Source organism: Parasteatoda tepidariorum, chromosome 1 (genome assembly GCF_982258835.1).
Source record: "Parasteatoda tepidariorum strain Cologne lab strain chromosome 1, Ptep-v5.0, whole genome shotgun sequence".
Classification (NCBI taxonomy): Eukaryota; Metazoa; Arthropoda; class Arachnida; order Araneae; family Theridiidae; genus Parasteatoda; species Parasteatoda tepidariorum.
This window is the reverse complement of record NC_141755.1, coordinates 67,180,008-67,206,803: the sequence shown is the minus strand read 5'-3', so window position 1 is coordinate 67,206,803 and position 26,796 is coordinate 67,180,008. Positions and strand designations below refer to the sequence as shown.

Here is a 26,796-nt window from a genome sequence, read left to right as displayed (position 1 = left end):
TATCTGGTTCTTAAGTGGAAAAAATTTAATTTTGAAATTAGCCATAAGATTTAACAGTGTCTTTGAAAGTTCTTTTCTCAAACAAAATAAATTTTTTTTAAAAATCGCAGTTTAAGTGCCTTACGTTCGAGGCAAAGCTATAATTAGCTTTATATATACTATTTGGCTATGAAGAATTATCTGGGTTTTAAAATGGACAAATAACTTAAATATTTTAAAAGTGATGGAAAAAAAATTTTAAAAATCACCAATTTGTAAAAGAATTTTACACCTGAATGAATATCATTAAAGATCAATTAATAATTCTTAATTTTTGCAAATTTTTATGAGTATCTTCCTAAATCTTAACAAATTAGATCGAAATTTTTTTTTCATTTTCAGAAATTTGCTTTATATTATCATTTTGCTCCATTTTCATAATTAGCCAAATGGCGCTAGTTAAAAATAAGCATCTGTTATATCTGACTTATCTGTTATAAATAACTATTACAAACTCTCAATGTTATATAAATGGTATATCATGTGCTAAAAAGTGTTATTTCATATGGTGTCAGAGCCGTTGGGCGTGGTAAGATTTATCCCTTAGGAATTATCTTTTTTAAAAATAAAAAAATTACCCTCAATATCTTAGATAAATTAAGAAAATTTTCATGAATTATCATCGATTTAAACTCATAGGTAAAATAAATAAAGAAATTATTCTTTTTGTAGATGTTTGGGAAATTGTAAAATAATTTTTTTTTTTTTAATGTGAAGTTAAATGAACTAGTGTGACTTTGTATTTTAATTTAGTTCCTTTCATATTTGAATGCTAGTTAGCCATATCATGGTCAAAGCCTTTGGAAGACAGCCTTGTTGTTATTAATTCATGCTTATACACAAAATGTGTATTATTATGGTGATTTTTTTCAATAAGGAACTCTTTTTCTTTATGTGCCCTTCTTTTTAAACAGCCTGAAAGCAACCAATTTTCAAGTTTAAAACCATATCATGGTAAGCCAATGAAATATTTATTCAGTTAAGTCTTTAAATCGAATGGTATTTTGTTAAGTCCTGATATTCAATACATTCAAATTTTTAAGCTAATTTTCCAAAATTCACAAAATATACTTCTTAATATAATCTTTTATGTTCTTCTATTCTTGTTAGTACTTTTTTAGAATTTCGCTAAATTATTTTGATGACTAAAGGGAATTTGTATTGATCAATTTTTTGTGGATCAAATGAATTATTTAATCTAATTTCAGAATATACAGGATAACTTAACACTTAAGGAAGGAAGCTTTTAGGTGTAGAAGACCACTTTATAAGAATTGTGAATTGTATTGCAACCTATGACTGCAAATCCCGCAGAACTAAGGGTGCTTCATTATCATGGACTGTCTGTTAGCGTGCATTTGAACCGGTATTTTTATTTATATAATTTTGTTAATTTTATTTTTTCTAATGAGAATTGTCAAAAATTGCTCTCAATAGCCTAGAAATAACTTTTTTTATCATAATTTAATAATTTGGCGAATTGTGTTGTAGAATTATTCCCGTCAAGGGTTATTGTGCAATTCTTTCATCTATCTTCCCTAGTATTTTGTTCCTCAAATTTTGACTCACTCTACATTATTGTTAAAAGGTACCAAGTCACAAATTTTATGGATATCATTCTAGTAGCTTAAAATTTTATATATATTTTTTTTGATCCCTTCATTTATGTGGATGCCTTTCCTATTCACTCTATTTTGGTCTTTCTCATGTATTTTAATTCAAACTTAATTTATGACATTAATTTTATTACCATGAATATTTAATGTTATTTGAGTTAGTTTGTTACAGTTTAATTCTTATTCAAGCCATCAATTCATAAACATCTTAACGAAAAATAATTTTCATCTTAGGTTTCAGTTTCATTTCTGGTGACTTTCTTTCATTTGTTTTTACTCTCATATCTCTTTGCGTTAACACTCATATTTTAATTTCACAATTTTAATATCATGTAAAACTAGAACTTTCTTGTTGCTAAATTAGGTTGTTAAGAAGTTTATTGCAAATGTGATATTAATTGTGCAATTATTTTAATGTTTAGTTTAGAGTTTTAAAACTTTAGTGACACTAACATACGTAATCTTAGTTTATATTTATCTTTGGTTTTAAAGGTTGTGAAATCTATTTATAAATCGTTATACTGGTATTTCTTCAATATTCTAAAATTTGCATTTTATTTTTTGCTTTAAAAATAATGCTTACTTCAAAAATTACTAAAATGAAGCTGTATCTCTGTTATCATTATAGAAATATTGGTTATTTTCAAAATGATTATTTTATCTTCTCCAGTACAAATGTCATTTTGATAACTTTTTAAATCTCTCAGAATAAAAAAATTTAGTTAGAGCTTTCATTGCTGGCCTATTTAAATGTTACAAATATATATACTTTTACTTTTTTTTTTCAACATTATTCTTTTTTTGTAAATTTTATTATTATTTTTTAACAATCTCTCCTTATAAATGGACTTTTTTTAGTTTTTCCTTTCTTTATAAGTATTGTAATATTTTTTCTTTAACCACTTTTAATCTTATGCTAAGCCCTGCGCCAAAATATTAAAAGATGACTTATGAATTTTAAAAATTGACTCATCATTATTAAGGTGTTACTGGCATACGTAAATAAAGTTTCAATGGTCTTTAAAAAATATTACTCCAAATAACTGCTTTAGCTCTAAGCAAAAATATATCATGAATTTTAAAAACAAGCTTAGTTTGATTTGAAAAAATATAATATTAACTCCCTTATAATTTTTTTGCTTTTTTTTACTTTTTGGGTGCAACTGGCGCAGGTCTTGAATTCATGGTAATGCTGATGTGTATTGTGGTTTTTAAATCCCTGCTGCTTATATAAAATAAAAGATGGAGAATTGAACTGGCATCTCTGATAGATTAAGTTTTAAACTTAAATCAAACTTACATTAAAGCTTATATGCAAAGGATATTATAAGTGATTTCAATTAATGACCCATGTGCACTTGTTATATAAAAATAGTTTAAGTATGTCTGATTAACTTCTAATATTTGGTACTTTATAATTAAAATAGTGCTGTTATTTCTGTTTAATAGATTAAACAGAAATCTTTTACTTTATAAATTGTTTTGAGAAGTTAACAAGCTTACTGGAATTACATTGTAGTTTAGTAGAAACAGAAGAACGTGAAAAACAATATTAAAGTGGTTTATCGTTAACCCTAGATAGTTATAAATAATTTAGTGTAACTCTGTAACTTATCATTTGGCTCACAGGCAAGAAATTAAAGTATATTTATCTTTGTGTTTCCTTTAGTTATGTCAAACAAAATAGTGTGGGTTCAAGAAAATATTTCTTAATTTTTATAGAAATAAAGTTAAGTGAAGGAATTAAGAGTTTATAATCTCTTAATCCTTCGATGCAGGTAGGACAATGGTGTCCTTTTTTTACGTTTTGTTTCTAACACTCTAATTACAAGAAAAAATATATTTATTTTGATATTTAATTAAATATAGCAGTCTTATAGTTACTAAAAAAAATCTTAAATCATTGGAATTATATTTGTACTAAAATTTAAAATCCAAAAAAAGTAGTTTGAAAAGAAGAAAAAATTATTCATATTCAAAAATTTGTCAATAATTGATTTCGTAAATTAAAGTAATTTCAGTAATGAATAACTATTTCTCTTAGATCAATATAACTACAAAAAAGTACAATTTTGAAAAATTATTGTACAAAGTGAGATTCATTTGGCTAATTTTACCTTTCACATCGCAAAGACACCTGTGTTTCATGCTGTTTTTCATTAAGATAAATTATTAAAAGGCTTAATATGTGTTTCACTTATTTTGACTTAAATTAATGAAAAAATATGAAACATATGTTTAATAATATTCTGTCACAAAGGGTTAAAATGTTAATAAATTTCTCAGTTATAGAGAGTTAAATGAATGTTTAGAGTTATCTAGGGTTGAATATAACTATCTTTATTTAATTGTGTTATATATTCTTTGCAATTTATATAAGCATATCATAATATCAATTGTAACACCTCTTGTGACGCTTTGTGTATACTATAAAATAAATAGTGGAAATGATTTGCATGTGAATGATTTCAACTGTCAAAATCACAGTTAAGATTGAGTGCTTTGTAATTATGTAAATAGAGAATTTCTCTTCCTGGGTCAAGCATTGAATTTATATGTTGCACTCATTTGGTGAGAAAGCTAATGTTCATATCCCTGAATGTCTGTGAAAAAAAAATATATTGATTTCTTGTGTCATAATTTCACATGTAATGTATTTTTACACATGAATTTCGCATTGTTAAGTGCCAGTGATGCAATGCTCATGTTATTTTGATACATAATCTTTTTTTCCACAGATGCCACCAAAATGTCTTAACTGGCAATTCAGATGCGCTCAATTTTTTTACCCAAATCTTTTAACAATCGTATAAATGTTACTGTATGGTTATTCAGAACCCTTGAACTCACTTTTATTTAAAATTTCCTTTAATAATTTCTTTGTATTTTGGCATGCCTGTCCTATGCAATTTCCTTGCACACTTTTATTGTCGATGTGAAGTATGACCAATTAGTTTTAAGATGTGTTTGTCATGACACTCTAACATTTATTATTATTATTATTTGTGCGTAGAAGCTGTCTTTGTACACCTAGTTGTGAAATATGTTTTGTTGGAGTTTTTTTTTTAAGTTTAATGGAGGAATTGTTAAAATTTACTGCATTGTTGTGTATCATTTCCCCCCTTTTGAAAATTTAAACTCAAGCGTTTAAAATTATAGATATGTCTAAAAAAATTTAAATTCCTTTTTTTTTTAAGTAAAAGAGTTTTTATTAGTTACATTAAAATGGTTACTTTAAATGCACAAATAGTTTCACACTTCTTTATATTTTATTGAATTAATACTTCTTTAAATTTAGGAGTGTTGAAATTTACTTCATTGCTGTGTACTATTTCCCCTTCTTAAAATTTATGTCCAAGTACTTCAAATAACAGATTTTTTTATTTTACTTAAAGTTGGGTAAATTTTTTCATTGATAGTGTTATAAAGTGGTTTCTTTAAATGTACAAACAGCTTTACACTTTATTATACTATATTTAATTAAATGTTTTAGTTTATAATTTTATATTGCATTGTAATGTATCAATTTTCCTTCTTTGAAAATATACTAACGCATATGTTTTAACTTATAGATGTTTCAAAAAATGTAAAATCTAACTATTTTTATTAAATGGAATTAATTTCCATCAACAATACTTCATTTTAAATGGGCAAATAATTTCACACTTAAATACATGAATTTTTTTTGTTGATCATCAAAAAAATATATAATTAAATTGATTTACGGTTAACTTAGAAATATAATAAAATGTTAATATTTCCCTATAATTCGAAGAAGCTGTATTTTTATGTTTTAGTCTATAAAGTATTTTCTATTTTTATTATTAAGTATTGGATTGAATTTTAGTATTATTCATTATTCTTAGTTTATTTTTATGCAATTAGGAAAATATATTCCTGTGTATTTATTAAGTTTTTTTTTAAATTTATAAATTTTTATTGTTTTAAGTGTGTATATATTCGTTATACCATTTTTGTTCAACAAAAATTTGTTGTGGTGGATTGTATTTTTTAAAAAAAATTTGACCCCTCAACTTTTTGTTGATATTCTAAAATTCAATAAAAATCCTACATAAATAATACTTATAAAAAAAATATCTTTTTACTACTGCAAATTAAAATAAATTTAATTTTTTTTCTTTTGTGTCTATTCTGAATTCACAAACTTTCAATTGCTTCTCACACCTATTACTCTTTAATCCTACTAATTACTCTTTAAGAAATAAAAGCATACAAACTAGCTGAATGTAAAAGAATAAATCAAACGTCCCCAAAATTAAATTGCAATGCTTGTTTTTTTTTAAAAAAAAAAACTTATCCATATATTTTTACTGAAAACATTAAAATAATATTTATTTCAAAACTTAAAATTTTTTTTTTTCAAATACGTTTCATTCATTTTATTTTATATTATTGTTCATTTCTATGAGTGTACAAGACTATTTATTAAAATGCATTATTACCAATATTGTTTAGCAATATTGTATTGGGTAGGGGTTCATAAACGAAAATGTTTTTCATAATCGCCTTTTGACTACACAACTTAAAGAAAGCTTTAGGTGTATAATGTTTGTAAAACTTTTTAATTTGAAACTCTTATTTACCAAAGTTTTTTTTTAATTATTGAAGGAAGGTCTATTATTACATGAAATTGTAAAATTCTTGCGAAAAATATCCGAAATATAAGGGTTTTTTCCTTTCTATTCATGCATGTATATTATGAAATGTTGAAATTACTCATATTAAAATTACATTTATCATAAACCTATTCAGCGCTGTGCCCTTTTTTTTAGAAAATGAATTTAAAAAGTTCCCTCTGCTGAAGAAAATTTTTAACAATTTTGAGCTTTGACTATTTTCTTTTCCAAACTGCAATATGTCATAAAGATAATGTTTTTGCTCTTGTTTACAGGCAGAGACTCTTCTGCTTTTGATTAAGTGAGCGGGCATTTTTCGTTTGTAACACTGTATTGGTTCAAAAAAATCAAGAGCCATTTTGCTATCTATTTTTAAGAGAATTAAGGGTTATAAGTTCATGTCTTTAAACTTAGTGTTTTAATGATAATAATTTAACAGCACAAATTAATCTTTCATAAAGATATTACATTACATATACAGAAGAATTATGCGCATGTTTGAAACAAATCCCAATTTTATTGAAGTATAATTTGTTTTAAGGAGAAAAAAAAATCATTTGATTTCGGTCAAGGTGCTCGCAAATTTAAGTCTCAAATCAATTTGATTTAATTTATAATATATACTTAGGCAATTTTATGTATAATTGAGTTTTCTAAAAGGAACTCTTATGCATAATCTGAATTCAATATTTCCTCTTTGAGATTTAAATTTTAAAAAATAGACTATTTTGTAAAAAATATGAACTTTTCTCTGATTGATGCATTTGTAAGGCAACTGTAGTGGTATGTGCCAAATCTCTCAAATAATATTTTTAATGTGAAGTTTAAAAAAAACGATCAAACAATTAAAATTGTAAAATTTCTATGAAAAAAATCAATAAATTTTTAACTCTAAAACTTAAACGAAAATGTTATATAAGGTGGTAATAGCATACAAAACTGGCCAGTATGTTTTTGTATGCTTTTTACAAAATTTAAGTAAATTATTCTTGATAACTAATTTTATGTAAATTCGATATTTTTCTCATACTGATTGGAAATTTATAAAATTTTTTGTTCTTGTTAACTTAAAAGCTATGATGCAATTAATCTCTTTATAGAAGCTTTATATTTTTTTAGCGCATATAGCTTTAAATAATGCATAGAAATAAGAATTATTTTATCCTTTTAATGTTTCCTGAACTCAAACTTGGTGCAAGAAATCATTTGAAAATTATATTGTTGCAATTCAAAATGATTTTTTTTTTTTATTAAAAAAAAGTTTTTAAATATATTTTTAAACTCTTGAAGGAACAAAACTTTCTTCATTTTAAATTGAAACTCTTCTAGAACTATTTTTAAAGTCTGTAAGATCCGAAAATCTTTAACATTTATAATTGTCTGATATTTATTTCTTTAATATAAATTAAATTTTATAACTACAGGAATATAAATTAATTTTTGTTTAAGATTGAATCAAATCGATACAGACCAGGAAGCTTTATTATAAAAAAATCAGTGTTTTACTAAATATTTTTAGCCTTTATTTCGATTTAATATAAAAAATAAAAATTCTCATAAGATTGCATCTAGTATTTCGGGCATCATATTAATCTTCTAACTAAATATATTCCAGTCTTTGAATAGCTAGGTGTAGCTTTTTTTCTTTCTTCTAGGCTCTCATAAACTCCATTTACCTTAAAATTATAGTAGTTTCCTAAGAAACGTAATTTATAAACATACTCCTATTGGTGTTTATCTTGCAAATGTTTGAAATGAAAATGATTTATTATTCATATGAAAAGTTTTTGTGTCGTAGGAGGAGTAATTCTTTTTTTTCAGTCCTTATGTATACATGTATGACTCTCACATATAGATTGAATGTTATGTCTTCCTGCTTTTGTTACATTCCTTTGCTCATTTTGTCATTTCAAAGCAGTGTACAAATAAAACGTTCCTCCACTGTTATTTAGTCTTCTTTCTGGTGTTATTTTTAATTTTTATCTACGTAGAAAAAGTTGTTTCAACAGAAATAGATAACAGTTAAAAGTTTATAAACGGCGATCTCCAGAGAAATAAAAAAATAATAATAAAACGCAGAATAAAGGCTAAAATAAGGACAACGTCGGTTTTGGGGAAAAATTGAAGCATTTAAAAAGTATTGGAAGAGATATTTGAACTAATTATAATGCTGAAATATTGGAGCCGCAGTGGCTCAGCGTTCAAATCCCAGTCGTGACTCGTTGATACGAATTCTGCTCACTCCGGCCACAGTGCTGACAAAAATATCCTCTGTGGTAGACAGATCATATGTTAGAATCCCTTAGCAGTCTGTCTAACCGTGGAAGGTTTACGTAGTTTCCATTTATCGCAAATGCAGGTTAGTTCCATAATAAAATCTGCAATATTTGATCCAGGAATACCCTTGTCTTCTGGATTAGGTTTAAAATTACAAAGCCACTTAGTTGAACATTGATAGTCGTTAAACTCAGAATTGGGTCGGTTGTTCAACGCCGGTTATAAAATAAAATAAAATGCTAAAACATTAACTTAGCATAAAAATAATTTGCAGTAGATGGCATTCTGAAGCTTCTGTAAAAGGATGCTATCACCTTTTTTTGAAATAGTAATATGAGTATTTATTTCAGATGAAGAAGGATACAACATTTTTACAATAAGGGCATGAAGGATGCATATATGAAAAGGCTAGGTTTGGCTACCCTTCTGAAAACACTAGTAAGAATACTGTTGAGGGAGCAATTTTTCAGACCAACAGCACATTATGGAATAAATTAAAGATTACATAATTTTAGATCTGATGATAACAGCCTACGGGAGCTATCTAAATCCAATTTGAATGTAACATGTTATATTTAAACATACAAAAATTTAAAAAAAAAAAACATAGTTACAAGGATTCGTAAGCGATTAATGAAATGTCGAAAGTTTTCAATAATATTTTGTAAATTTGTATTAAATATTATAAAACCAATAGAAAAATTTATTTCTAAAACATTCTTTTTTTGAAAGTTTTTTGTTTAATTTGAAAAATTTAATACAAAATTGTATTTATACACATGAGATTTCAACAGAAAGGCTATTATCATAACTATATTTACTAATATATTTGCTGACTACCAGATAATTAATTCATAAAAATGAAATAAGCTTGAAATATTTCTTTCGGACATGAAGGAAAACAAATTTCTAGTCTGATTTTGGAAATTAAAAAGGCTTCATTATCAATCGAAGGCTTAATAAATGGAATTAATAAAATTTATAGAAGAATTAATAATATTAGAAGAATTAATAAAATTTATAATGAAAGGGCACTTAAACTTCAGAAACTTAATTCCTGAGAGCTGATGATGCATGTTTCGAACCATCCCTAAAAAGGGACTGTGGGTACTAACCTTTACTGCTCCGTTTAGTGAAAAGTTCGTAATTTAATTTTCGAGGTCGTGAAGCCGAGAATTTTTTTGAAAAACAAAAAGCATTATTCGTATTGAAATAATTAATGCTATTTTGTAAAGGGCGTTTAATGCAAGACCAAAAAAATGCTTTAGACCAGTGTTTGTTAATGTAGCGGGGCTCGCGCTCCTTTGGGATAGAGCAATTATTAATATTTACCCAGATTTTAAGTTAATTGTTGTTAATGTAAATATCTATCACCAGAAAGTTTTATCACCCAATATAAACGACAATCTGATTTTTAAAAAAATTTTATCCTCCTACTTGGATGCTGCTGCCAATGTTAGTGAATTTGTCTGATACTTTAAAAAATGCAGCATGTAGAACTCGCAGAAATGCAAAATGATGAGCCATTTAATACAACAAAAGCAGTTGCTTGAAGCTTTGTGAGGAGACCAAAAGCGAATAAGCAAACGTACAAGAGAATTATTGGTACCGGTTCTATCTTCATACTTTGCTGAATTGTGGATTTGACGTCGTAAATTATTGCCGTGGGGAAGAAAAAAAAGTCAGCTGCCTGTAACAAACGAGCAGATATGAGAGTTAACTACATCTGAACCTAAAAATCTAGAATATTTTCTCATGAAAATTATTTTGTACTAGGATTTCAGTCACCATTATATTTTTTGACTGGTGTTGACTCAAATTCATATTGATTCCTTCATAAAACTTATCTTTAAAAATAATTCAATTTTTGAGTATTAAAATACATGTATATGTTTGGGGGAAATAAGAATTTTAGAGAGGCTAAGGTGGCTGTTGAGCAGGGCCAAAAAGAAAAAAGGCTAGACTGCAATTTTCTAGACCGTTTATTGTAGTTGCGAAAGTTAAAAAGTTTTCATTTTTACTTATTTATATTCCTCTCATCTAGTTATCAACTTAGTCTTGTTCTTTTGGAAACATCTTTAACAACCCACTAATTGTGTCATTTTATTGTAGTTTACATATCAGAATTGTAAACATCAGATGTATGGGTCACGACTTAAAAGGGTTAAAAACTCTGGCTTATAATACTAAACACTTTAAAAATCAATTCCTCCTTGCAAATTTTTTTCTCTTTGAAACACAGGATCATAACAAATAAGTTTTAATTTACAATTGATTTTTATCCAAAATTCTGGCAGCCGTTATCATCGCAAAATGAGCCAATACGCATACTAAAGTAAAACAAATGGAAGATTCCAAATTCAATCCGTTACTTCTCGATATGCGACTGCTGTGCCTTGTTACTGGGAGCGGATATATTACTGTCCGTGGTGTCCAAGCTGGTGTCGTGTAGGATACTGCTCGGCTGTTCAGGAGGAAAGCTGAAGTGGACAGAGGACCAAAAGATTGATCGATGTGCCTTAAAGCCGGTCTTGCTTGATATTCTTGAGTGTCTTGAACGGGTGTCTCCATTTGACAAATTTTGTCTTTTGACTTCAAGCTGAAAAATAAATTACGGTTTAAAAATAAACATAACATGTTTATTTTTAATACATGTTATAACTTGTTATGATACATATTATGACTTGATTTGGTTAAACTAAGAGTCCCTATGTCTAACGTAGTTGGACAGTTACGACAAACAGCATTAAAATTTTCATAACAAAAAAGAGAAAAATCGGGGTCAGTAGTGTCACACTTGCGTAATGTAGCTAAGTGACAATATTTGGGAGTGGGCGGGATCCAAAATATTTTTTAGAACATTTCTGACCGTATAAATATATATTAGGGGGACCGGAAAGTAATGCCGTTTCTGTGCATTAGATATTCGTTAGTCTTAACCAATTCATTTTTTTTAATTCATTTTCGATCCGGCATTAAAAGGTTGTTGCTAACGTGGGTGAATACATTATTGATTAAAAATAAAATCTTGATAACAAAAATAAAATGCACAGAAACGACATTACTTTTTGGTCCCCGTAATGCATAAAATTTTTGATTCATATTATTAGATGATTAAGTTTTTTTTTAGAGGGGAACGCCCTCCCTTTGCTACATAGGTTTTTCTCAAACTTTCACCTTTTAAATCCGCTTCTTTATGATGTTAATTGTTTTCAAGCTCCGTTTCGTTTACTTCGAAGTTGTGTAAAATATTGATTCTTTTTTTTTTTTTTTTTACATAACTTCATTTCTAGGTCGTTTACAAAATTTTCTACTGGAAAAAAAAACATTTTAACAAGCAAACTAAGATATGTACTAAAAACTGCTTTTGGCATATAAAATAGCTTGACAAAAGTGCCAAGTATGGTTGGTTTATAAAATATTATTTAATAAAATCTGTAGCGATTTATCATTTTTGTGTACACTAGATACTTTGAAAAGTTAAAATAAAATTAATAGTTAAATAATAATTAAAAATAGGTACTATAATTTCGAGATTCAAAAATTGTGTAAAAAAATAGTGAAAAATACGAGTAACAAAGATCGAAATCTATATTTAAAATATAAAAAGCGTTATCGAAATTTGACGAATAATTATGAACTTCAACAACAGTGAAGAAAAGCTGAAGAATTAGAGCAATCTGGAAAAAAATTATGATGCATTATTATTTGTGAAGCAGTAAAAGGTACTCACGACTGAGAAACAGCATCACATCTTGATTTTAAGGATGACATAGAATCATCTAAGATATGCAACGCTTGTGGTCCGCACATCCTTTGAATTGGATCCGATACACATTTTTCATATTGTCTGTATGCACTGTAAAATACATAAGTATACTTAATTTTGTATAATACGTCACTTAAATTACTTAACTCAGACATCGTTTATTATGAAAAATAATCAATTAATTTTTTAAGTAAATTTTAAATTCTTTTAAGAAGGTTTTACGAAATGTAAGGTTACAGGTGTGGTGGACCAAAAACATGACAATTAGACAACTATTTTGCCAACTCTTTTAAATTTAAAACTTCTTTTTTCAGTAAAATTATCGTTTGATCAAAAAAAATGTTTTTAATAGCTCGTAAATTGCATAACTGAGGCACCGTTTATTATATTTTGATCAGAGGGAAAATATTTTTTTTGTGAATTATAAACTCTTTTTTTAAGTCTTATGCAATGAATTGTTTTTAAAGTAATACAAAGAAAAATTATACATGCCAACATATCTGTACTTCAGAAGAATGAGGGTTATAAGCGCTATCAACCATTTTCTTAAAATGATTTCCACAGCTGTCCATTGATACTTTTCTGTAGCAAGTCGCATATTCCAAGTAATCTGAAAGGTTATACAGGATATTAATTCATCAATTATTGTTCAAAAAAAGCTAACTGAAGTAGAATTGAAGTTATCTAATGATAATCCACATTTTCAAACAGCTCAAAAGAGCATTTATGCTCCAAAACATAATTTCGAAAAATATTCATCATAATATCCAACTAATGTAATCCTGAATATCGTATGTGCTGTAATCTAGTTGCTTAGTTTAGTTGTCTAGTTGTTATAGTTCATGCGATTTTTCATACTTAGTAGTGAAATTTAAAGCTTTTGGGAGACCGACTATAAATTACGAAAGAAAGCAAGTATTTTTGAACACCCTATGACCGAAAATCAAGCAATAAGCTTGTACCGTGTATCGAATACTTTAGTTGTTAATTTTAATAATAGTTACTTAATACTTTAGTTGTTAAATTTAATAATAAATTTTGTAAGCCTAGAGTAAATATTTATTGCAATATGGACATTTTTATAAAAAAAACTAATTTTTTTGCCTTGCGTTTTTCTGTTATAACTTTGTAAATATTCAATGGAATCAAACAAAATTTTTGCAGCAGTTTAAAATTAATTACAAAATAATTTATTTAAAATTTTTAAAAAAATCGTTTAAACTGCTCATGCTATAAGTATTTAAGGTCGTCCTTTTATACTGCTCATGCGACTAAAAATTTTCTTAATTTTGTAGTGAATCGTATTTGGCAACTAATGAAAAAAAGTATTATTGGAATATCTTAAAAATTTAAAAAGTTTCTAGCCATTTTCAAAGTTTTTATACTTTTTAAAAGAAAGCTCAAAACGTTCTTAGGGGTTTTCCACAAATTATATTTTGTATCATAAGACAAAATTTTATAACAAATGATTAGAAGAATCGTCCGGAAACCAAAATGAGATGGTATAAGGAAAGAAACCATACTTTTATGGGAGAGGGGGTGATTCTACACAATGCGATCTGATTGTTAGCCAAATCTTGTTTAATAGTACAAAAGGAAATTTCAGGGTCGATTTGAGCTTTATTTTAAAAAGTACAAAAATTACTTAGAAAACTGCTTGAAACGCTTTAAATTTTTAAGATATTCAAATTAAACTTTATAATTAGTTGCCAAATACGATTCACTGTAAAATTAAGAAAAAAAATTCTTAAATGGCTTCCGCGCATGCGCAGCATAATAAAAGAACTACCTTAAATATTTATATCGTGCCCAGTTTTAAACGATTTTTTTTTAAAAATTTTAAATAAATAATTTTATAAATTTTAAACTGCTCCAAAAATTATGTTTAATTCTATTGAATATTTATAAAGTTATAGCAAAAAATGTAAGGCAAAAAAATTTGTTTTTTATTAAAATGTCGATATTTCCATCAATATATACTCTATGTTTACAAACTTTTGTGCAGTTATTAAAAATAACAATTAAAGTAATTGATACGAGTTACAAGCTTGTTAAGTTTTCTTGCATAGAGTGCTCAAAAATACTTGCTTTCTTTCGTTATTATTTGTTGGTCTCTGAAAGCTTAAAATTTTGTAGGTAGATAAAATCGTATGAACATCTCTAAAGTTTTAAAATAATCCTTTAATTTTTTCTTTAGAAATTTAAATAAAATATCAAAAACTCAAAGTGTCGCTTCCAAACAAACATCTAAAAATCCTTTTTTGGATGTTTTGGAGTCACTATTGACTGGTATCACTATGATGGTTTGTTAATTATTATTACTTTTAATTTTCTGTGCTTATCAAAATAATAACTATAATATATCAAGTTAAATTACGGTTCTTTTTTTAATATATTGATATAGTTTTTCTCAATCATATTTTGTAACAGTTTCGAATCAAATAAAGACAATGTGTTTCAATTACTGAAGTTAAATTTCGATTTTTAATGTAAATGATTCTCAAAATGTTTTTGATTTCTAAATGTTGATTTTTGCATTTTAAGAGGGTGCATGGATTTTTAAAGGCGAAAAAAGCAAATTTTCATATTTTTTTTAATACATGAGAATTGATTTTTTAAAAGCTTTAATCATATAAAAACGCAGCATTTAATAATATTTTTAAACATCGCACCGACCACAGTGCTGACGAGAAATATCCTCAGTGGTAGACGGATCGTGGGTTAGAGTCCCCTTGCCTTCAAGTTAACCGTGGAAGGTTTTCCTGGTTTTCCTCTCAATGTAACGCAAATGCAGATTAGTTCTATCAAAAAGTTCTCCAAGAAGGAAAATCTTTCCAATTCCTTGATCCAGAAGTTCCCTTGTCTTCTATATTGGGTTAAAAATTACAAGGCTAGGGAGTTGAACATTGGATAGGAACAGGGATTGTGCTATGTAAACTAAAGCAAAAAGAGAACTTGAATAAAGTACAAGTGAAATTACAGTAATAGGAATTAGTACTATAGTTTCGATTCAATAAACAATAACCTTCCCTAGTGTTTAAACACTGAAAAAGGTTCTTCTTTATAAAACCGAAACTAATGTCTATTTCTGTACTGTGATCTGCGTTTTATTCTAGTTTTTCCCCCTTAATCTACATAGCACAAAGCATATCCTATCCTTTTTGAACAATTCATTCCAGTTTCACCAAATTTAGTAATTGTATGTTTTTCTTTATTTAAGAGGAAAAAATTATATTAAAAAAATTTTTATTACCTCTTCTGTATCTCTCAGAACTACATATAGCATGTACAGAATCAATAGAGTTGCTCACTGCTTCATTGAATTTCGTTCTCTGCTCTTCTGAGGAACAATCTATTACATATTTACGAATACAGTCCATGATGTGACTCCAGACTCTAGAAAGAAAAAAAGATTTTTTTAAACGCACATTAATATAAAGACTTTATGTTAAAAATTATGTGATTTACATATCGTCGGTGAACTTTTTATTCTGGACACAGTGCAAACTGCGTGTTTGCAAAAATGAACACAGCCATTTAAGGCTGTTTTTCGAAGGCTCCGTTGTAATATGAAATGATGCGTTTTTGCAAATAATAATAAATAGCTATTTTTATAACTGCTGTGAGTTTGCAACTGCTACTCATGACTGTTAAGTCAAGTTTAGCCTATCTAAAACCAGCGCTGTCTACGCTTATTTTGAAAATGGCGCAGAACGTCAAAATGAAGAAAATCCACAGTTTTGTGAAAATGAAAAGCGTTTGTGGTCTAATTTTTTAATATTTAAAAACTTACTCCAATTCTGCATTACCTGGGCTCATAAAAACTTGAAAAAACTGAGAATACGGCAGTGCACTGCCGTATCAAAATCATGATTTTGACTGTTTTCATCTAGGTGGGAAAATGTCGTCAATTAGGCGATTTTCAAGAAAAATTTAATAACATTTAAAATATTTAAGTTATTTGTCTGTTCTAAAGCCCAGAAAGTTCTTCATGGCAAGATTATATAGCATTTCTATCTAGATATACGAGTAAAATCGTAACGTAGTTATTACATATAGGAAGAGATTTTTAAACACAAGCCTATTCATCTTAAATTTCCACGCAATGATGTTGAAATTAGTACACAGATTTGTTACCTAAAACTTCATTAGCAACTCTCAAGTACCATTTCAACTACAGATTAACGCACGAATCGAGGTATAATATAATATTTACTACGTATAAGTCACCCTTATTTCACCAGAAAAAGAACAATTTTTACACGTTAACGATATACTCTCTTCTTTTCCTGTTTAGAACATACATTTAAATCGCTAAACATGTTCAGATTTATTCGGAACGTGACAATGTTGTGAAACCGGAAGAATATCCCCAATTGATTAACTCTCGCTGCTTTTTTAAAGGACATCCTCATTTACCTGCCCTTTTCACAGTGAATTCAGATTGTTTGTTTTTGGCGGTGTGCCGTGTTGTTCGTGGGCGCGGCATCCACTCATAATAAAGCACTGCACTTTCATCACACGGGAAAGTGAAGTTGAATGAAAATGTTGAAAAGGAATGATGCCAATTAGGGATGTGCCTTTAGCAGATTGACTGTCATAGTAATCTTCTCTGAAGTACATACCAACGTCATAGCCAAAGAGCTAGGCAGTCATACAAAATAAATAAAAAACTGCATAGGAACATTTGGTCGCAAGCACTGTCCTGAGTCGCTAGATTAATAGCAAATTATGTTTTATTCACAAGCACAAAACAAAAATCATTCTATAGCATTTTTTTTTTCGGCTGAGAACAACCACTAGAAAAATCCTAAGGAGGTGAGAGGAGTAATCTTGTGGCTAATTAAAATACCTCTATATCAAATTGTAAGATTAGGCTTACTAACTTCACATAAATCTATTAAAACTTATTTCCCTATAGCTAAGCCAGGCATTTTCATTTATTACCATGTTACGACCAATATTATTACCAAAAAAATGCTCCAAAGTTTTAGCCAGATGTCAGGAGACACACATATCGGCGCTGCTTGGAATGGCGCAAATTTCAAAACCTGCCAATGATGTTTTTTAAAAGCATAATAAAACATCAAAAAATCATAAAATTTAAACAAATTTAAAGTTTTACTTAATCAAGCAAAAAATATAACATACTTACTGGCACATTCCCTCTATTTCTAATTGCGTAGTCGGAAACATGTACCGCACCTCATTCAGTATTGGTTGCATCATGCTCGTACAGTTATTTAACTTCTTTTCACATGCTTCTTTTGACTCAACGATGACTGAGAAATCTAAAAATAAAATAAGCTGTTTGTTTAGTGAAAAAAAGCTAATTTGACGCTAATTTTTTAAAACCTTATGAACACTTTTTTTTTTAGTTTTCAAAAAACAATTGTTTTTTTTTTCTTTCCTGGCACTAAATAAAGAAAGAGTCATGTCTAACCTAGGTAATTATAGAAAACTGCAACTGATACCGTCAAAACAAAGTTAAAAAGGTGTGTTTGGCTCGATTAAAATAATATATTTAATTTTTATTTCAGTAAGAAAAAAATTCTTCTTTTGATCTCATTTTTATTCTTCCTTTTTTCAAAAATAAAATTGAAACATAGATTTTAATAACAAAAAAAATTTTTTTTGCAAATCATAAATTGAAAGAAAGAAGTTAAATTATACATTTTAATTTTTGCTATGATGTTCTTAAATTGTTCCAACATAAAATTCTCTTGTTCATAAATGATATTTGATAAATAATCATCAATGTTTATTTATCGTACATCATTTTTAACATACATCATTATTTATTATGCATCATCATTTATCATACATTATTTTTAATCTTTTATCATTATTTATGGTATATCATTATCCTACATTAGTTTCTACATAATTTCTGTTTGTTTAAAATATAAGAAACGAGTTCTGTTTAATTCTACATAATTTCTGCACAAGCTTTAAAAATGGTACCAAAAATGCTTTGTGATTATGTAAATTGTTTTAAAAATTTAATAAAAAACGAAAAAAGTAAAAATAACATAAGACCCGCATTTCTGTCAGATCTCTTGACTTAAACATAAAAACCTTATTTTCCATTACTCCATAATGCTTTACTATTTTAGTAGCAGAGGGTCTGTAATACGCAATAGTCAGAAATAAAAGATTTTTTCTTATACTTTCTTATTTTTGCTGTATTAGTTTTTACTTACTTATTTTTTTATAGTAGTACTTTCAAGTTTAAATACCGAAACAAAACAATTTTTGAAGTTTAATTCAAAATAAAAACAATTAAATAGCGTCATTTGCCGTAAGGCCATTTTTCATTTTAAAACATTTTTAAATATTTATTTATTCAAACATTTTTAGATACATATTTTAAAACATTTTAATTTATTTTATAGTTAAATTAATTTTTATAACACTCGAATGAAAGTTTTCTAAGACATGCATGTTAATGACAATCAATAAACAAATAAAATAAAAAAATAGAATAAATAAATAACGCATGGTGATTTAAAGTTACCGCTATATGTGATAGCTTAAGATTACAGTTTCCATATTTGGCTATATTGCTGAAGGGTTGCAAAAGGCTAAAATGAATGTGCACGTTCTACTAAAAGTATTTATTAGAAAACTGAATAAGTGTGAAATTTTTTTTAAACATTTTTATTTCATGAAGCTTAAGAGTTAAGTAAAAACCAAACATGTTTTTATATTTATCTTTTTGCTTTATATGAGTAAAATAATAGCGACGATAAAAAAAAAATTTCGAGGAACTTGAGTTCAACTATGAGTTAACTAAATTTTTTTAAGAAACAGTTGTTTCATGCACCTTGTTTCCTGTTATGCAATTTATTAACAATAAGATTATAGACAACCGAAAGTAATCCGATTATTTAAATAAATTTCGAGTTCTCTAGAATAGAACATTTACTATATCAATTAAAGAGAAAGAGTTTAAAAAATTAACATATTGTAAATCAAGTCATAAATCATTTATTTAAAGTTATAAAACAACGAAAATGATCACAGATTTTAAACTGATGCATAAAAATGAAAATAACTAATTTTTAAGAATCCCTTTTGGCAATTATCCCACACTTCTTATATGACACAAAGAAGAATAGTCAGCTTTTGGGGGAAAGTTTGGAACCCTTTGTTAAACAATACAGCATAGCAAACAACAAGAAATTTAAGAATATGTAAAATAATAATAATAATAAAATGGAAATGTAGTTGATTAAACAAACTAATCATAATAGAACATTGTTTGAAATTATTTTTAAAAATATTTCAGAAAAATCATTTTAAATTTAGGACTATGTGATTAAAGTTATGAAGCTTATGAAATTATGATGAAATGTTTTATATAAGTAAAGGTTTATAAACTTTCCTATAAATCTTATACATTTTATTTAATATGTGATCGAAAACTTCACTAAAACAAGGAATTTTGGACATAAAAATTCACAGTCAAAATTAAAACTCAAAACAGCGTTGCAAAAATTAACGTTCGCTATTTACACAGCAAAAGTAGTCCTAAATTACCCCCGCAGTCTAAGTCACCGGTTCCCAAAAGATGTTTCATGGAACCCTAGGATTTCGTGAATGCATCGATGGTTATGGGGGTTCCGAAAGTTAGGTTTTTTGTAATTAGTAATAATTATATTTATTTGCAATTTATAATCCTTAATTTATATCAATGAGATCAATATCAACATGAGATTAATATCAATGAGAAAAATTAGCAAAATTTGAAAAAGACTAGTTAGTTGATTTGAAGTTAATTAGCTAATTACTAGTTAGTAACTAGTTCATTTGAATATTGAATAGAAAGAAAGTAAATTAGTTGATTAATAGAAACATATTAATTGTTTTGCATTGAAAATGGATGATCAGTCCTGATTTAATACCGAATAATAATCGTTTGCTACTTTTATTTCTTATTTTTCGTTTGCCAAACGATTTTCCGTATTTAATAGCTTAGTATTGCGAGGAAGAATTTTCTTCTTACGCTTATCAGTATCTTTCAGCTGCATTTGTTAAAATTCAAATGATGCAGTATTTAACCCTTTTTATTTTCTTTAGAGAATAAAATGTACTGAAAGAAGTAAGTGTATGCATATAATTTTTTGATAGTGTTATTTTAAAAGAATTGTTTATTTACATATTTCAATATATACGTACTATACTTTTATTGATAAAACTGTTATTGTGTAGAATAATTACTTTTCTTAAGTCTATCTAATTTCGTTAAATAAAATTGTTTTATTTAATTACATATAAAAGAGGAGGCATAATTTTATGTAAGATCTTGTGGCGATTACATTAATCTTTGACATTCGAATTACTTAAAACTCTTAAAATATTATTCTAAATTTCATTATTAGCGTATTTTGATGAAAGAATTTATGGCATGCAAGTACTAAACACGGATTGTAATCATTTACTATTATTTTTGATCATAGTAATTACATTAAAAGAATTCGATTTTTTAAAAAAAAATAATTATAATTTTAAAGTAGGAGGATTATCTAATTGGATAGTTACATAAAACTAAACAATCCAGTCTTTGGAAGAACTACATTCCCAAACGGACTGCATATCTACGTTAACATATTATAGAGAATTTTATATATTACATAAATTTTATTTATTACATATTTTATATATTACAGAGAATTTTATATATTTATCTAAACTATTTAAATAGCGTTTGAGATGGCAGAAGTTTTATTATTATTGTTTTTAAGCAATTACACTGCAATGCAATTTAATGCATGCAATTTACTTAAAGAGCATCAAGCACTTTCAATATTCTTTGTAAGAATATGGAATCTTTAATTTCATATTCTTACGAAGAATCTTTGATTATTCGTAAGAATATGAATCTTTGAATCTTGAAGAATATCTTTGTGATCTTTGATTTCGTTCCAAGTCTTTTCAACTTTCGCAAATTTAAGAAAATTGAAGGGAAAAAAACTGACTGCTACGGATATAAAACTCACATAAATGTTAAAATTGCAATTTGAGTAATTAATTTACACAATTCTATGAATTATATATAAACATTTTGAAAAACAATTTAATGTAAATTCATGAGATTATGATGCTTTTGAAATAATTCAAATTTTAAAGATTAATTTTTAATAATTATGAAAATCACAAATTAATTTGTTACGAACGTAGTCCTTGTTGTTACGGATGTAACAACAAGGCTTATGACTTTTAATTATGAATTAGCTTTTACAAAATGGAAACTACAAATAAAAAATTACATATGGAAAATGATTTATTGTTACGAATAGCGAAATGAATTTATAAACATATTTGATAAGCAAGAAAGAATTTTAGTAACATATTTTAGGACTTCACTTTCTGTATATTTTTATGTATTTTACTATAATTTTTTGTACTATATATTTTTTTCTATATATTTATCGTAAAGCAAAATATTTTTATGCATGTTTTTATACAGAAATTATTCGATTAAGTTTTTTTTCTTTCAAATTTTGTTTTTCACCCATGTTTTCAATTAAATTAGTGTTTATATTTAATTTCTAAGTACGAATTTATTCACAATGCCGTAAAGAACTTTACAGGAAAAAATCATAAAACATTTTCCCTTGAATCTGTGATAGGCTTAATTAATATTTTTTCATATTTCAAATTTTTTGATAATGTTTAAGCCTTCCTTCTCTTCCACCCCTATTTATTCTAAAAACTCTTTCAGAAATTTAACTTTACCAGAGTTTTCGGAAATTCGTTCCTGCGCAATTAACTTTAGTGATGTGATATAAATTTGACCATGACCCACCTTCTAAATTCAATCTCAATATTTTGAGAAATTTTAGAGCCATTGGGCACGAGTGATAGAGTTTTGAATATGAAAGCAGTTCCTTCTCTGTCTGATGAAGTAGAATATTTGATAACATTTATATTTTCAGTTATGACACTACTGAATATTTATCTATCACAATCACTTCATGAATATTTGGTTTGCCAAATTCCATCACTTTTCAAACCCTGGGGAAATCTGAACACTAAATTAGGGATTAAGGGATCCTGGCATAATATTTTTTTTTGTTTATAGATATTTATATCAATAACAATTTTTTTCTTTCAAAATTCCAGCAAAGACAAATCCAATGGTTTAGCGTTCGCAATCACAAAATACTGATAGCCTGCGATCAATTTTCTGGTAGTTTTAACTATAAAATAAATGGCTGACTTACAGCTACAGTCGAATCACAACATTGGTCTTCGCTTAGTCAGCACTTCATAATTCTGCAAAGGCTACATAGCCTGCAGTAGTAGAACAATTACCCACCACTTTTTGCTGAATTATCGTCAATGAACAACGGTACATTATCAACACCCTGTCACTGAACCAATGATTATTGGCCTGCAGTCTATTAACCCCCAACATCATTTTAACGCTTTGATTGGTGCCCAGCAGAGATCACTTGACCGAAATCTGCTGAGTGAAAAGAAATTCTACCTGCCCCCCCCCCCCCCCCCCCAAAAAAGAAGTTTCAGAAAAAATATTTTTAGTTATTTTACTCAATAGTGGTACAACTCTTTAATACAGTTTTGTACTAAAGTTTATTAAGAATTTATTTGAAAACCTATTTCGAAATAGCTGGCAATTATCAAATGCTCTGTACCATTTTTAAAAAAATTTAATTAGTTTTTTTAGTACTTCTTCATTTCCTATATAGCTATTTAAAAAATTATTAATAGTGCGTTTTTTCAGTTTAATAAAATTGACTAACGAAACTAAAACGACAATGAGATAACGAAATAAAAACTTAAATAAATATTCAGAATATGATAAACACTTAAAAATAGAGAGATTTTCCTGCTTTGTAAATAGTAGATGCATAAAAGAGCAAAGGTTAAATTCTTTGAAATTGCCTTTATATAGGTCATTTCGTCGCTTAGGTGTCATTATATTCGTAAATTACTTCGTTCTATTTAAAAACTTAACGCTGTCTACCGTTCGTATACTTCCTTTATGATAACTACTCTGTAACTGAAAGTAAAACTGAAAACTAAACAAAAATTCAAAAACTTGAAATTGTTCGAATGTGGTCTGTAACTTAACTTCCTTGATTTTGGTTCCAATATAAGAAAACTTATTCTGAAGGAAAATCGTTTTCATTTTAGAGGAGAGGGAAGACAGAAATAAGGGAAAGGTTATTTATTTCTCATATTTCTTGTTATCTACATAATCTAAAATAAACATTTACGTAAGCTCCGAGAATATTTAAATAATAAATTTGATGACATCTAATAATCCAATACGATACCCATCGAAAATAAGTAAATAAAAGAAGAGCGCACTTTTTCGAAATGTGAAACTCTCCGAAGTTTTCGAAAACAGATGTTTTAAAACGATTGGAAACAATTACAATCAATCCCACACTATACCTAAATTTTCTAAAATTATTGATGAGGAAGGACATTTTCAAAAATAAATTCCTATTCATTTATTTTTCAATTGATTATTTGTCAAAATTTACCTTTTTTTAAAAATTAAAAAAGCGATAACTCATAAAAATGAAATAAAAAAAAATAGGTGTTTGAATGAGAAAATGAAGAGGTAATAAATATATGAATAATTGAGCAATAATAATTTAAAATAATTGCAACAATAATTTAAAAGAACTGCTTAAAACATTGAATTTCTAAAAATTGCAATAATGTTTTTAAGGAATAAAAATTTATAAAACAGTTTAACGTACAGTTTTAAAATGGTTTTGAATGTAAAGGAAATAATAACTTGATGAATATATTATTATTTACTTTACATAATAAATATTTTCATGGAAATTGAGTCTGTAAAACAACCTGAAACTCATTTACTTTTAGAAATGTATTGTATTTATATTAATAAAACTGTCATACTTTTAGTGCGTTTAACAAAAAAATGAATTTTTTCACTGTGCCCTACTCGGTTTAACTTTAAACCGATTAATTTATTCAAATTTTTATTCACTTCAGTCCTATATATAGTTTTGATGAGCAAGCATTTGATTTATTAAATTATATTTCACATGTGAAAACAGAACTGATCTTTCGAAGTTTTGAACTTCGTTTTAGAATAAATGTGCTTGAAATTATTATTATTATTATTTTAATTTAGTTTGTTTGCCCTTGAGTTTCGAGTCATTTTACAAAAAAAATTACCTGAGAATTGATATCAGATGAGGTTAGATAATTGTAACTTACCTACAAAATAGATTCAGGCCTGTAGTAGCGAGTTGGACAAAACCAACCCGGCACTTTCGACTAAACGATTGCTATCATTTATCAAAAATCACATGCCACTAGTTTCAGACAATCACTATGTTATTTATAGATGACTGAAAGGCAGTGTTTATCAACGCCAATATTTGAAAATTTTGATTTCAAAAGTTTAATTTTTACACCCGATTTAACACTGCAATTGCTAATTGCTTGAAGATTCATTTCCAGTAAGTCAAATATTTGATAACATATCTTTAACCTAATATTTTAAATTGTTAAAACAGGTTTGACATCATGCTTAAAATATTGAAAGTCTTCTTTTCAGTAAATGGCATTGCCCAAGAAAGCTAGGATGTTGTCAGTTGGACGAATTCGGGTAGTGCAAAGGGCAAGGGTAGTAGAGGCAAGGCCAAGTCAAAGTCCAAACAAAGTTGAATACGGTACCTCAACTATAAGGGATGCACACATGAAGCCTGTAGCAAACCAGAGAAGCATGATCAAAGTTTTATTTGTGATTTCTGTTCTTTCAACTAATCAACAAACTTAATTTACTAAATGTAACACATATATTAAATTCGAAGTTACTGATCCTCGTTCATCTTAAGACCCTAGTAGGTTTCTTTGTACTAAAAGGTCTTAAGCTTTTGTATTAATTAAATACTATAAACAAATATTTCAGTTAAACAAAAGTATGCTTTTTATTTTTTTATTAAATCAATATAAACCCGGTTTGATAATATTTATTTTTTGAACTAAAGATCGATTTTATCATTCCTGCTTTTGTCCAATTTAACCAAACTAACTTTTTTATGCGACTATAGGTCACCGAGTATATGAAATATCTAAAAAGATAAATTGCAACTTCGACACTCGGAAAAAATCAGCATGAAAAGAACAAAACAACAATATTTAATTCATTTAGATAAAACTGCCCTAAAGTTTGTCGAAAGATAAAATGAAGAAAAAGAAGACTTATTTTTCAGTGCTTGTATTCAAAAAATTTCTAATACTTAATTCTTAAGAAACTTGGGCAACTTTGTATGAAATTTTCCATGTTACTCTATGGAATAAAAATGAGACAAATTCGGTTTGTTTGTGCAGCAAAAATTTCCATTACCTTACCTGAACTCTCAGTTTGAGGCCAGATTTATTAAGTACAAAGTTTTTAAAATTGAACCGCTAAACACATATGTATCGACTCTAACAAATATAAAATTACCTTAACACTTTAAGAACCAGTTCTACACTCATGGACTTGCAATTACTAAAAATATTACAAATTCGTAAATTTGTGCTGTCTTAAGCGTTTGCCGTCTAGATAAACTCATCATAAATTCTTAAGAGGAATAGTAGGAATATAATTTCTAGGTCTTACTTCCATATAAACCAAACCACAGAAAGAAATATCATACTTACAAAACAACAAAATAATGAGTCCTTGCAATCCCATTTTTGAAAGTTCCATTTTCCTCTGGTTACCAGGAATTGTTAGATGCCTTCTAATACCAAGCAACACATTTGCTCATCTTAATAGATCACCAATCGCTGCCCACAGCAATCCTCAACGAACACGGAAAAGATAATCCTGAGTGGTAAGGTCAATCGATTGACAGATCCAATAAAAAAATTTTACAAGTCTTCAACACATAAAATATTTAAGCAGTTTGAAATTTTTCACACCTGATGAATGAAATGAACACTGTTATTAAAAGGTGTAATAAGTCAAAATATCCCTTTTTGAGATGGGCGCGGAGTGTGTGATTTACAACATCCACTATTGACGGGGTCAATCGTGCTCTTCCAGCTGCCCATCGCACAAAATGCTTTCAGCTGGATGTCCAGCGGACCGCACTTCCAGGATGTCCGGACACATTGTCGAGGTATAGAAGCATTTTTCAGAAAATATTTCGATTATTTAAAAAAAGAAAAAATAGACGGTGACATCGAATGGTAACTTCTGTTAAGTAATGAATGGAATGCGTGTATCTGGTGAAAGAACAATTTACCGACCTGATATAGAAATAATGTCACCCTAAAAGCCTTGTCCGAAAAAAGTCAGGTTATAGGCGTCCACAAACTAGATGGATGAATATGAATTATAATAAATACACCTGCCAACAAATTGCATGTGCTTAAATTCACTGTGGACAGTAGCACTGTGGACAGACAGTTAAGTTGACTGTGGACAGTATCCACAGTCTTGACTGTGGAC

The 26,796-nt window shown here is 27.6% G+C and overlaps 1 protein-coding gene across 2 annotated transcripts; it reads right to left on the bottom strand.

Annotated features, from left to right (window-relative positions):
- Positions 1 to 10,533: 10,533 nt before the first annotated feature.
- On the bottom strand, positions 10,534 to 26,461 carry LOC107443189 (uncharacterized). 2 transcript variants are annotated; one of them, XM_016056977.4, is made up of 6 exons: positions 26,001 to 26,461; positions 17,494 to 17,629; positions 15,592 to 15,734; positions 12,831 to 12,948; positions 12,303 to 12,428; positions 10,534 to 11,168 (listed from the first exon to the last, which is right to left on the bottom strand). In XM_016056977.4, the coding sequence occupies exons 1-6, from the start codon at positions 26,047 to 26,049 to the stop codon at positions 10,835 to 10,837; spliced, it is 906 nt and encodes a 301-aa protein (XP_015912463.1). In that variant the 5' UTR covers positions 26,050 to 26,461; the 3' UTR covers positions 10,534 to 10,834. The 2 variants fall into 2 exon arrangements, with proteins under 2 accessions (XP_015912463.1, XP_015912465.1); XM_016056979.4 differs by lacking the exon at positions 26,001 to 26,461 and adding an exon at positions 22,568 to 22,676.
- Positions 26,462 to 26,796: the final 335 nt, after the last annotated feature.

Coding starts and splice junctions, on each gene's coding strand:
- LOC107443189 (XM_016056977.4), bottom strand. CDS start 26,049: ATGGAACTTTCAAAAATGGGATTGCAAGGACTCATTATTTTGTTGTTT. Junction 17,630..26,000: donor ACTCATTATTTTGTTGTTTT/GTAAGTATGATA, acceptor TTTTATTTTTAG/ATTTCTCAGTCATCGTTGAG. Junction 15,735..17,493: donor GAAATAGAGGGAATGTGCCA/GTAAGTATGTTA, acceptor TTTTCTTTCTAG/AGTCTGGAGTCACATCATGG.